Source organism: Apostichopus japonicus, chromosome 22, assembly GCF_037975245.1.
Source record: "Apostichopus japonicus isolate 1M-3 chromosome 22, ASM3797524v1, whole genome shotgun sequence".
Taxonomy (NCBI): Eukaryota; Metazoa; Echinodermata; class Holothuroidea; order Aspidochirotida; family Stichopodidae; genus Apostichopus; species Apostichopus japonicus.
In genome coordinates this window covers 4,363,376-4,377,500 of record NC_092582.1, presented here as the reverse complement: position 1 = coordinate 4,377,500, position 14,125 = coordinate 4,363,376, and the positions used below count along the sequence as shown (strand labels likewise).

Genomic DNA, 14,125 nt, shown 5'->3' with positions numbered 1-14,125 from the left:
GTGCCAAATAGCATCAGGAGAACATCTTTTTTGACCTGTTATCATGAAGCAGGATCTGTTTTTTTTTGTGGGTTGTATGTTAAAGAGCATGAATGGAAGTACATTTGGTGCAACAATTGGGTCAATTGAGACAATTTTAGACCCACTCTAGGCCTCCCAGGAGCAGCGTACGAAAATTGTTTACTACTGAGTGAGAGGTTTGTTTATACAAGTGACGAAAACGTCAGGCGCGGATATATGGCAAGCCATTTTATTTTTTATTCAGTATTTATTGATATCAACAATTATTTAATGATATCAACAATTATTTCATGATATCATGAATTATTTCATTATATCTGAAATTGTTTTAATGATATGTACGTCATATTTGATGATATCATTAATTGGTGCAAGGAAATTTTTGATATCATTATTTTATTTGATTATATCATAATTAAACTTTCTGATATCAAGAATTGAATTTGTGATATCTTAAAATAAATGAACTATTATAGATATCAATAATTCAATTCAAGATATCATAAATTCAGTTTCAGATATCTGTATTTAAATTAATGATATCAAAAAGTATGACGTACATATCACAAATTCGGCCATATTTAATGATATCATAAATTCCAATTATTGATATCATCAAATATGGCGTACATATCACGAATTCGGCCATATTTAATGATATCATTAATTCGAATTTTTGATATCATAAAATCCAATTAATGATATCATCAAATATGACGTACATATCACGAATTCGGCCATATTTAATGATATCATCAATTACGCCCTCAGTTTGAGCGCCTGGGATTATGTGGCGGGAAGTACAGTGCAGTGCGGTTAGTGCATTATATTCTGTCTAGAACTGGTTGAGCTTCAATCCCCGCCATATTAAGAGCAGTTTTACGCATTGAGCCTTCCGTATAACTAATGTAATGTATACTGCACTGCACTCGACCCATACCAACTACCACCAGCTTAGTTCCATAAGGCCTATGTACGGATGAGTTACTGAGACTACGCCGTATAACCAGACATATCGCAGCCATATTTAATGATGTCATTAAATATGGCCGAATTCTTGATATGTACGTCATATTTGTTGATATCATTAAATCGAATAAGTGATATGTACATATCATTTATTCGAAAAAGTGATATCAGTAAATATGACGTCATATTTGATGATACCACTAATTCGAATTAATGATATGTACATATCACTAATTCGAATTAGTGATATCAGTAAATATGACGTCATATTTGTTGATATCATTAAATCGAATTAGTGATATGTACATATCACCAATTCGCATTAGTGATATGTACATATCACAAATACATTTAAAGATATCTTTAAATCATTTCTTTATATCACTAATTCATTTAATGATATCATTAAATGAGTTATTGATATCAAGAAATGAACTGAATTAATGATATCATTAATTGATTTAATGATATCAACAATTCGAATTCTTGATATCAACAATTGATTTTATGATATCATCAAATAGTTAAAGATATCATTAAATATTGAATAAAAAGTAAAACGGCTTGCCATACGGATAGCAAAAAACCTGCTCGGTCATGATACGGAAAATTGATGGTGCCATGAAAGGCCAACTAGTCAGCTATCCAGTGATGGGTAGCGTTTAGCTAGTGAAAACTTCTATCTAGACTTAAAGACCACATTACTTTTGTGATTTAGTGTGTAAGTCAATGGGGCTTTCAATGGGCGTAAGCTACCTTAAGATTCAACCTGTTAATCGAGTGCGAGGAGTTCAGTGAAATCAAACTCGCCAAACCAGGCGCGGATATCAATATGACTGGTAATTTAGGGCCTATATAATTGGTATAGGTCTGATATGATTGGTAATTTAGGGCCTATATAATTAGTATAGGTCTGGTATAACTAGCCTATTTAGGGCCTACATAATTGGTATAGGTCTGATATGACTGGTACTTTAGGGCCTATATAATTAGTATAGGTCTGGTATAACTAGTAATTTAGGGCCTATATAATTGGTATAGATCTGATATGACTGGTAATTTAGGACCTACATAATTGGTATAGGTCTGATATGACTGGTACTTTAGAGCCTATATAACTAGTAGGTCTGATATTATATCCGCACAACATTTTGAATGGCGAAGATTTGATTTAATCTGGTCATGATGACATCATGGACTATACCTACTGTGACCAACTGCTTGGAGTAAGGAAGGGTTTATTGCTTATCAAAAATAGGTTAGGTTGATAATATTAAGGGAAAGGGGGTTGAGATCATGTGTATCATTAAACTAACATAATGAATATTTACAGATGTCACATTGTCTGTCTGTATAATACCAGACGTTTTACCTTGATTCTGAGATTTAACTTGCAAGCCCTGTCTCCTGCAATATGAGCGTTCCAACTGCCACACGTTGCAATTACGTACGCATACTGCATGACAGATAAATACGTGGGCGGGATCCCAAAGAACATGATTGTCAGGACATCAACCATGTCCTTAGCAACTGCGAAACAAGAGAGGAGATTGTTTCCATATCAGATGATCATTTGTTTCTTAATACTCTCCCCCACCCCCCCCCCTTCTCTCCGGTGAAGCATTGATATGGCCGTTCGTTTCCCTCACTATTAAAGCCAAGTTGATTGTAATCAAAGGTAGTAAAGCTTTGGCTTACATAACCAATTTGTAGCGATTGCAGTTAATAACCCCAACAACCACCCAACCACCACACCACAACCACCTCACAACCACCCCACCCCTCTCCCACCTCACGCCGTTAAAAAAGAGTTGAAAGAAAGGACAGTTTCATCTTGATTGATATCCTCTTCTTCTTAATCATGAATGAAGCCATAAGGAAGGACGGCGGAGCACCCGGCTGCTCTCCACTGAGACCCACTTCTTTTCATCAGTCCCTGGCTTATATCCCTGTATCTCTTCTCCCCACCTTCATCCCCACCCACCCTACTCTGGTGGTGGTAGTGGTGGTGGTGGTGGTGACCTGCCTGTGATCCGCTTAAATTTCACTTCACATAAACGTCCTTTAAAGGCTGAATTATGTTATGCACGTATTTATATCTATTGCTCTTACCCTGTGTCCAAAGCGTTTTTGTTTTGAGTTCATCGACTGTCATATTATCCCATTCATCAGCTTTGGGGGTGGCTTTGGCATCTTCTAAATTCACTTTACCTTGCATCCCATCTACCTTGGAGGATGAAAACCATTAAAACAAAAATTGATGAACCCAAACCGGAACCATAGAGTAGCTTGGGCAGTTGTCAAAACGGCTTGCAAATTTTTATTTGGTGCTTTGATGTTCTCCTTAAATTCTCCGATAATACGTCCTTTCTGTAAAGTTGTGACAGTGTTAATAAACATCTTGGATGAATGGACAGTTTTCCTATTTTGCTTGTACAAAAGAGACTTCATGTCTGATGTCCCTCTCCTTTTCCCCTTTAATAACCAACATATATAGAACGGTATTTTTTCAAAGGGAATCTATTTCTGTATGATTCTGTAGTAAAACAATATTTCTGTGCACGATCCCTTGACGTCATTTCACCGCTTTGCTACTGCTAAAAAATTGAAAGGTGACAGTCTGATTATGTCGAGTAGCGACAATGTGTAACTGCTTTATTTCAACATTGCCCATGGTGCCATTTAGGGTACCAACTGCATTGGTATCTACAATGTCATCCAGAATGCCATCTTTAATGCCATCTAAAGTATCATATACAGTGTTGTCCAAAGTGCCATCCACAATGCTATTTACAGTGTCATCTATAGTGCCATCTAGATTGCCATCTATATAGTGCAATGTACACTGCCATCTGTATAGTGCCGTCCTTGATGGCATTGGAAAGTGCCATCCAAAGCTCATTCATATTGTCATATATAGTGCAATCAACACTACCATATATCATGCCACACACAATGTCATAAATAGTGCCATCCAAAGTGCCATCTTTGATGTCATTTAAAATGTCATCCATAATGCCATCTATAGTAAATCTATTGTGCCACTCATTGGTGCCATCTATAGTGCCAACCAGTGTTATTCATAGTGCCATCTAAAGTACATCTATGGATACAACCATTGGTGCCATCTACTGTGCCACTCATTGGTGCCATCTATAGTGCCAACCAAAGTGTTATTCATAGTGCCATCTGAAGTACATATATTGTGCCATCCAATGGTGCCATCTATTGTGCCATCCGTTAGTGCCATATATAATGCCAACCAAAGTGTTAATCATAGTGCCATCTAAAGTACATATATTGTGCCATCCAATGGTGCCATCTATTGTGCCATCCATTAGTGCCATCTATAGTGCCAACCGAAGTGCCATTCACAGTGTCATTTATGGTGTCATTCGTGGTGCCATAGTGGAGTTCAATCAGTTTCTTACCTTGTTGAAATATCTTAGAACATCGACTAAACTAGTATAAGGAAGAGGTGGAATCTTTCCTGAGTATGACTTGATGCTTCCATTCGGAAGTTGCCAATATTTCTTGCCTTCGTCATAATGCTCGTAAGTCTCCAGACCCAGTTCTCCTATCAAATTCATGATTTCAACTTGCTTTCTAGGTGAAACAAAGAAAGATTTAGTAATAATAATAACAATATATCAATAATCGTAACGATGAGGACGAAGTTGTCGGATTCGATGACGCTGACGATGACGATGAAGATCATGATGATAATGACGACGATGATGACGAATATGATGATGATAATGATGATGATGATGATGATGATGATGATGATGATGATGATGATGATGATGATGATGATGATGATGATGATGATGATGATGATGATGATGATGATGATGATGATGATGATGATGATGATGATGATGATGATGATGATGATGATGATGATGATGATGATGATGATGATGATGATGATGATGATGATGATGATGATGATGATGACGACGATCCATAGCGGAGAAGAAACGTTTGGTGCTACATCATGGATTAAATGTCTTCTAAATCATATTGTGTGAATGAACGTGGATTCCTCAATCACCTTTGACATTTTCAAAGTTCATCAAACAAAACATTTGATGATAAACAACATTAATATGTGCATCGTGTCATTAAATATAGCCTGCAACTGCAAAAGCCTGTCACTTGGATACATAACACTTGGATCGGCGACATGATTTGGTCGCAATCTGTTCTAGAACACGTGACCAAACGACCACGCTTAATCGTGACAAATGCAGATATTGTCATCTTTTGCTAAGAATCCTCCATTTCTAATTAATGGTTAATATTGTTACACAACATTGCACTATAAACCCTACATTATTGCATTAAATATGCATAAATCGGTTCCGGTAATTCTATAATAGGAGAAAAATATACACCTTTTATTTTTTCATTTTATTTTATTTTTCTACTCCGAGATGTGAAGTTAGTTGGAGGGCCATTACAGGCTAAGATAAGAAGACAACTAGAAATGAGAAGGTCGCGCTCGCCGTATACTTGATCTATTAAATTGAGTTAAACATACTTACAATCAAGCCATGATATCGTGTTTGACATTTCAGAGATCAATATAATTATATATATATATATATATATATATATATATATATATATAGGTCTTGGATAGGAGAAGTGCAGCATTTAGAACGAGATTTGGTGAACATTGGATTGAAGCTGCACAGGGGGGGGGGTGTTGATTAGTGAGGGGGTAAAGAGGAACAGGAAGAGTGACGGTACCCTATCGGACGAGATACTTCATTGATACTACTTGATTTACTTACGAGCCAATCCTGCTTGCTCCAACATCCCAATAATCGTCTCCGTTTGCTCCTTTCATCTTTACTGTCTTGATGGGACCACCGATGTAATCTAATAATTGAAGACAAAAGATCCAAACCAACACTTATACAAACAAGTGATGAAAATAAATAAGAGGACCATAGAGGGAAACAGACAAAAAGAGGAAGAAAGAGCATGACAATACTGACATTGGAGGACTCAGTGAGGTGTGTATTGTTTAATACATTGTATTGTATTGTATTGATGTATACATTGTTGAGATACATTGTATTGTTTAGGTGTCAATTGTTAAAGTATAACGATGGCTTATACTTTTCAAGGAAAGGGAAGTTTTTTCGCTAATTTGAGGTACCTTGAACGCAATTCTTCACTTTTTCTTTCGTTTTCTTTTTAAACAAAATAATACCTAGGCGACTACCAATAGGAGCGTGCCACTTGCAAACGCCCCTCCCGCCCACCTGGATCCGCCATTGTCTCTGTGCTGTAAAAACAAATAGCATATCCTGTATATTATACCAAAGTTATTAATTTTTCATTTGCCCTTTTTTTTAAATTTACGGCCTTCTACTCAACGCCATTGGACACAATTGGAATTCCGTTTGCCAGGAAGAAAATGTTCTTCACTTTCCTTTCCGTCACACGACCACGTTAAGTAACTGAGTCGATGATAAAGTAACAATTAGGTCAAGATATGAACTCTGTATCTCCACCTTTCTCTTTCATAAAATGTATTATTCCCTCTAAAGTGCCTTTGAACCACCTCCGGTAAAGATGCGTCCCGAATATTCATTTGATTCTCCACTAACCTGTTGCTTCTAAGATGATTATTTTGGCCTCGGGTTTCTTCTTAGTAATTTCATAAGCAGCCGAGAGGCCAGATAGCCCCGCCCCTACTATTACTACGTCATACTCCACAGACGACATGGTATAATGTTCTCAATCTATAAACACAAAAGGTGAACATTAATATTAAAGTGGTACCGACGTCTGTGATAAATCCGAAACATACCTACATATAGAATTAATTTAGGCACATAATTAAGTTTGCTTTCTTGTAGACCATTACAAAACACTGCTAATCATTTCTATATGTTGTATTTGATACCTCTTTAAAGTTTTCAAAAGTCACTCTTTAAGATTCTGGGGCTCATCAACTAAAGTGGCTGGTCTACTTATTCTACTAGTACTACACAGATCATTAGGTCAGTTCCTCAGATAAATCGCAAAACTAGACAAGACAAAATATTTTGGTTGGGTTGTTAGCACTTAGAAACCCTTGGGTTAACACTAACATATAGGTCTGCACCAATGAACCAACGTCACGGTCAATCTCACCTTAAAGAAACATTCCAGAAATATAACATAATTTCAAGTTGAATATCCTGAAAACTGGAATAGCAGTTGACACATTATTATAGCATGTCTTTCTTTCTTTTTTTGTTTTTGTTTTTGCTTTGGCATATTAAGACTATTAAAGTAATCACTTAATAAGCCCATCGTATATTATAACTGTAGAAACTAATAAACAATATCATTTCTTTTATTTCATTTCTTTCTTTCTTTCTTCCTTTGCGACTTTTACAAGGAATTACAAGCTGTGAAAGGAAGTGCTTTAACAAAGTAACACACTCCCTTGTACGAAAGAAACATCAACATAAAATATATGATAATGGTAAAAAGGAAAATAATCCTTAATCCACCGCCCCCCCCCCCGACACAAACACACACAAAGACACTGAAACCCAACGCACCCCGATCCAAAAAAAAGGAGTTTTACGTGTAATTTGTCATGAACAACTATCAGTAACAAATAATGTTGCAATGCATTCCTAAATGTTTTAATGAATGGTCTAGACTTAAGGTTTTCTGGTACAGAATTCTAGAATGTAGCAGGACAAGAACGCAAACCGTTCCTATAATATTGTTATTTCATGGTATGTAAATTGTTACATGTCTTATATAACGGTCATGAAAGTAGCCATGTTAAATTAATAACATCAGACAATTTCATTTAGTTTAAGGAATTTAAACAAGTCAATAGTGTGATCTCGTGGTTGAGCTTGTGCAACATTGCGAATTGCTTTCTTCTGAACTGTGATCAATTTTTGTTTTCATGTGACAGTGATGGCTGCATGGTTCCGGACGAAACAGTACTACAACAAGTAAAATGAGGTAAAATTAAAGCCTGATAAATGGTTCTAAGAGTTTTTCCTTGGAGGGATATGCTTCAGTTTTGATAAAATTCCAATGGTACCCCTTTTACACAATTATTTCTTTTGGGTGAAAGTTTGTGTTCGGAAAACCAGTTTAAAATTCTTTGGGAATTTTCACAGCAAATGCAGGCTCATGCAGTATAAGGTCAGAGTCCTTTTTTGAAAGAAATATGTTTGTGTCTTCAGCAAATAACACGACAGCTGGTATGGTAGACACTGTAGATTGTAAATAAAAATTAGGGCACGGAATAGAATCTTGGGGATTACATTTCTAACAATGGATGGTTAAATTTGATCACACCCGGCAGGCCGCTTTTCCTGTATTTTGTTGTGTTTCTTTTTTTCAAATAAGATATGGCAACTTTGATAAGTGCTTCTTCTGAGACTGGATTCAAAACAAAATAGCAGAAGGGTTCTGGTCAACGAGATATAATCCAAAGGCGAGTGATGTTGGGTCTATTTTTTCGAGCCAAGGCAAGGGCCGATGTTTACAAAATAATTTGTGAAGGTCATTAATGATGGCATCAGGTTCATTGACTTATACAATCAGTAACTGAACCACTATCTAGATTGCTGGGGAGGCAATGCTGAAATTACTGGAAACGGAGCGTAGGCCTATTAATAAATGTATTAAAAGGTCGGGCCGTGTGATTGGTGAGGTACTTGAGGAGGTGGACTGTGTTAAAGTCCTTCTATAATTATATTTACAAGAATCAAATAAAGAAGAGTATATTGTTATCTTTCTTCGCAATGTGAATAACATGGTTAAGTTTGTTTCGATAGCTGTACGAAAAGTTAAACTGTTGCTGGGAGAAGGGTGTTTAAGTTAAATTTTGTAGGGTTGGTTTTTTCCTTTTCATAGAGGTCAGGATGGCACTAGAAATCCATGGCTGATATTTAGTGTTTGTGCTTCTTACATTTAACACAAATCAAGGAAAACAATTTGTCATAAACTCATATAAAGATCATTGTTAAAAACATATTAAAAGCTGCAGAATTTACATCATATTCACAGGATGTATGTCGCGGTCCCAATTTATACCAGAAATGGTCGAAGTATAAGCGTATTATTGACAGAATAGCTTTGGATTACAAATTTCATCAGGATTTGTAACCTTTTGTATTTACCTGAGTTGTACTTTAAACAAACCAAACCTGGGGAATTGGTAAGTCAAATCATTAATTAAAAACCCCGAATTAACATTATTCGAATCATTGCTAGTTTTAACATTATTCAAAATGTTATCAATAAGAGAGACAGATTTATTTTCTATATTCTAGTACGTCTGGAAATTGTTTAGCAGAAAATCCATCAGAAATGATGTTGTCTAAGTAATCATGAAATTTACATGATTATGACTCTTACAGAATCACGACTCTTACATTAATGACTCTTATATGTTAAGTCTCCCATTATGTAACATAGCTTATTTTCGTCAGAAATGATACTCATAATATAACTCAATTGATCCTTAAATCATGAGGTCAAAAGTTGTTGTTCGGTGGCCGATAAACGATTCCTATAATAGTTGGATTTCTAAGTAGCGGGCTATTAGATCTAAAGAAAAATACTTTCAATATTATCATTAACATTTTTAAATACCAGTACGACTCTTGATTCCATAATCATGTCTAATAAATAAACATACCACTCCCTCCCCCCCCCCCATCTTTTCGTTCTTACGATGATTTCAATAATTGTAATTATTAAGCTGAATATGTGGTGAAGTTAATGTCACTGAACCATGTTTCAGTTAAACCAATAATCGAAAAATTGTGTTCTAGTAAGTCAAGATAGTATTTCATTTGTTTCATTTCTATTGAGACTGCGACTGTTAAGATGGATAAGGTCAAAACTATTCCTGTCAAGGTTGCTAAAGGAGTCAATATCGTAATATTCACATGGGCGGTGCTCGTAGGTTGTCCAATCGATGGATAGTTTCTGCAGGTCGGAGGACACTGTGGACTCTATGGTGGCATAAACCTATTATAGAGTCTATTTCAATCCGCCTAGATGTTCTCCTGATTACAGTCCACGAGACCGAAGGTCCGCGAGACCGAAGGTCCGTGAGACCGAAAATAAAAAAAGGTCCGCGAGACCGAAGGTCCGCGAGACCGAAATTAAAAAGGTCCGCGAGACCGAAAATAAAAAAAGGTCCGCGAGACCGAAGGTCCGCGAGACCGAAATTAAAAAGGTCCGCGAGACCGAAGGTCCGCGAGACCGAAATTAAAAAGGTCCGCGAGACCGAAATGAAAAAAGGTCCGCGAGACCGAAATTAAAGAACGGTCCGCGAGACCGAAATGAAAAAAAGGTCCGCGAGACCGAAATTAAAAAAAGGTCCGCGAGACCGATATTAAAGAAAGGTCCGCGAGACCGAAATGAAAAAAAGGTCCGCGAGACCGAAGGTCCGCGAGACCGAAATTAAAAAGGTCCGCGAGACCGAAATTAAAAAAAGGTCCGCGAGACCGAAGTTCCGCGAGACCGAAGTTAATTAGGGGGTCAACTTTTAACCTCTAGCCCGTAACAATTGACACAATTTCCTCATAATAAATTTTAAAATAATTTAACTTCCGAACATTTGTACATTTTGTAGCACAAACACAAAAAAATGCTTCTGGTTTTCGGCAATGTGACCTTTTTGTAACTTCGGTCTCGCGGACCTTTTTGTAACTTCGGTCTCGCGGACCTTTTTTTCAATTTCGGTCTCGCGGACCTTTTTGTAACTTCGGTCTCGCGGACCTTTTTTTCAATTTCGGTCTCGCGGACCTTTTTGTAACTTCGGTCTCGCGGACCTTTTTGTAACTTCGGTCTCGCGGACCTTTTTGTAACTTCGGTCTCGCGGACCTTTTTTCAATTTCGGTCTCGCGGACCTTTTTTTCAATTTCGGTCTCGCGGACCTTTTTGTAACTTCGGTCTCGCGGACCTTTTTGTAACTTCGGTCTCGCGGACCTTTTTGTAACTTCGGTCTCGCGGACCTTTTTGTAACTTCGGTCTCGCGGACCTTTTTGTAACTTCGGTCTCGCGGACCTTTTTTCAATTTCGGTCTCGCGGACCTTTTTTTCAATTTCGGTCTCGCGGACCTTTTTGTAACTTCGGTCTCGCGGACCTTTTTGTAACTTCGGTCTCGCGGACCTTTTTGTAACTTCGGTCTCGCGGACCTTTTTGTAACTTCGGTCTCGCGGACCTTTTTGTAACTTCGGTCTCGCGGACCTTTTTTCAATTTCGGTCTCGCGGACCTTTTTTCAATTTCGGTCTCGCGGACCTTCGGTCTCGCGGAATTCCCCCGTTCTCCTATCTCAGGAATAGTTCCAAGAAGCAGCAGGAGAACATCTTTTTTGATACGTTATCAATCAGGATCTGGTTTTTGTTGGGTTGCATGTTGAAGAGCATGAGTGGAAGTACATGTGGTGCAAAAATTGGGTCAATTAAGGCAATTGTAGAACCCCTTTAGGCCTCCCAGGAGCAGCGTACGAAAATTGTTTAGTACTAAATGGAGATGTTTGTTTACAGGTGACGAAAACTTCAGACTCGGATAGCAAAAATATCTGCAGGGTCATGATACGGAAAATTGATGGTGCCATGAAAGGCCAACTTGTCAGCTAACCAGTGATGGGTAGCGTTTAGCTAGTGAGAACTTCTATCTATAGACTTAGAGACCACATTACGTTTGTGATTTAGTGTGTAAGTCAATTGGGCTTTGAATGGGCGTATTCTCCCTTAAGCAAAATTTTCATTTTAAGTGCTAGAAGTCCCAAATTTGGACCAAAGTTGTGGCTATGGTGTGTAAACTTGGTTTTGAAGAAAACGTCTGAAAATTTCACGCTTGGGTGATTTTTACGCATAAATGAGTATTTCAGCCTAAAAGTACTACAAGTAAGTCAATGGGGTATGCTACCCTATAGACTTATCCGCGTTGACTCAGTAGTAATGTTATTATAGTTGAATTGTGGGTAAATTAGCGTAAAGTTAAGTATACAGTTAAGTATACACTTCACAAATTCTCCCTACTTTAAATGCGTTAGAATGAAAAACCAATCTGCTATTTGTCAAATAAAGCCCGTAAATAGGCCAATAAATGTTAGTTTTAACTATATGCTTGTATTAGGCCTACGTTGTTTACTTACGTGGTGCAAGGTACCGTATTTAAGCATCCAGTTGTTAAGTCTGTGTATCGTACATTGCGTGTAAAGTTCGATTTACTAATACAGCTTGTGGGGAATAGCCCTGTGTAGCCTTATCGGCTTATCGCTGTAATTAACAGCAGTTAACTTGGATCAAAGATCAGGGATTAATTTATACAAAGAAATGACTAACTGACCTGGGAAACGATTCTGTAAAGGACTTCTCCATGGATAGAAGACTAGTATGTTATATGTTGATTTGTTAGACCACAGTACAATGAACTGTGACACTACGAGGTGCTTGGCAGATTTAAGGGGCGCAAAGGGGGTCCAGGGGCATGACCCTCCTCACCTACGATCGTCAATCGGTGGGAAATGGTTCAGTCGGGAGATTTTTGCATTCAGGTGGAGAAGAATTGGACCACTACAGGTGGCTTCCCCACCCGTCCCCCCCCCCCCCACCTTCATCCTAAAAGTAGGTTTAACCGCACGGTTATATATGCTATTGAAAACTTTGTGTGATCACACAAAGTTTTCATAGCATATACCGTGCGGTTAGGCCTACTTTTATAGACCTATTTTATAGTCTATAAATGTACCACAGAATGCACCACTTGAAGTCTTTGTTTTTCTCCTGCAGGACCCCAAATCCCCTACATAGGGATCAGCCCTAGTGCAGTCCTCTCCTTCATTCGCCTCTTTGTCCTTCCACAACAGTTCAGCGCCTAACTTTGTCAGTCTGGGAAGATTTAGAATTGCTATACTCCCACCCCCAAAAATTGAAATCTAGTGTATTCCTCTCATCTCCTTTTCTCCTTGCCTTATGCTCCTTCTAAGCAGACATAGTTGGTCACAGTGTTAGAACGTTGTATTCCTTCAAAAGTGGAAACAATGTCACGGGTTTATGCAATATATCATTTTACTTATTACTAGGGATAAACTATATGCCCCATTGCAAAAACAAGGAACCAACAGTAGCCTATATTCACTTCGTAGTTTTCATTCATGCAATAATAGAACGAAAACTTAATTAAAGTATTCCTCTGCTAAATCTGCTAAAATGTTGTGGATATCACATTTGAAGTGTGCATACCCAAAATTGCTCATTTACAGAGAATGACATCGAACTACATAGCAAGCCTGAATAACAAGTACATTTTTGACTTGATCAAGTCTCCCATGGGTGGAATTATTTCCCAAAATGGCGGGAAAATTCTGATGGAAGACATTTTGCTACTCACACCAAATCGAATGGTGGTCATAAATGCTAAAAAGTTGAAAAAAAACAAATTTTATTATCATTGCATATTGTCTGCGGCCTACATTTCATCACACCTGGAAACTTTACGAAAGCCCCTATTTTGGGACCTCACATGACGATAAAAATACTTTTCTTGAACAACTTTAGTTCGACACAATTCAAACGTTTTTTACGTTTCAGCAAATTTGAACGCACGCTCTAGATTAGCATCTTTTATATTTTGAGAAAATGACCTCTCGTGACCTTCAAACTTATAAAATGAACGAAAACTTAATTCACACAACCCACTCTACGAAATTTCAGCCAAATCGAATGAAAAATGGCAGTCAATCAAACACGGTGTCCAAAAATGACAGAATTTTGGCAGAACCGCACAATACCAGATAAGCTAAACAATGTAAGGGAGGGAGGGGGGGGGGGGGTATTCGAGAGGAATTATTCTTGAAAATTGCGTTCTGAACTACTGCCGAAATTCTTGATGTTTAAAGTCGAAGCAGGAAGCTATCATCTCCCTGGTTGAAGTGAAAAGGGGTATTATGCACAAATATCGAGACGGCCTAACACTTCCCCCACCGGATCCCTTCCCCTGCCCCCGAAAATAACAAGGAAAGTATGTAGAACTGTGTTATTTAACACACACTGAGAACGCCAATAATTAGAAGTTGCAAAGACGATGAAACTGTATACAATGTGGTAAAGTGATGTTATAATTTAATTA

At 37.7% G+C, this 14,125-nt stretch overlaps 1 protein-coding gene across 2 annotated transcripts in view; it reads right to left on the bottom strand.

Annotated features, from left to right (window-relative positions):
* Positions 1-12,276, bottom strand: part of LOC139963716 (amine oxidase [flavin-containing] A-like) — a 33,820-nt gene extending 21,544 nt beyond the window's left edge. Inside the window, exons 1-6 of one of the 2 annotated variants that reach the window (XM_071964799.1) lie at positions 12,150-12,276; positions 6,618-6,752; positions 5,793-5,880; positions 4,422-4,596; positions 3,103-3,217; positions 2,363-2,520 (exon numbers count right to left, since the gene is read on the bottom strand). In XM_071964799.1, the coding sequence (XP_071820900.1) occupies positions 2,363-2,520; positions 3,103-3,217; positions 4,422-4,596; positions 5,793-5,880; positions 6,618-6,735 (654 nt within the window). In that variant the 5' untranslated portion in view covers positions 6,736-6,752; positions 12,150-12,276. The remainder of the gene's footprint in view (positions 1-2,362; positions 2,521-3,102; positions 3,218-4,421; positions 4,597-5,792; positions 5,881-6,617; positions 6,753-12,149) is intronic. The other variant, XM_071964800.1, reaches the window with a different exon arrangement.
* Between the last annotated feature and the right edge of the window lie 1,849 nt (positions 12,277-14,125).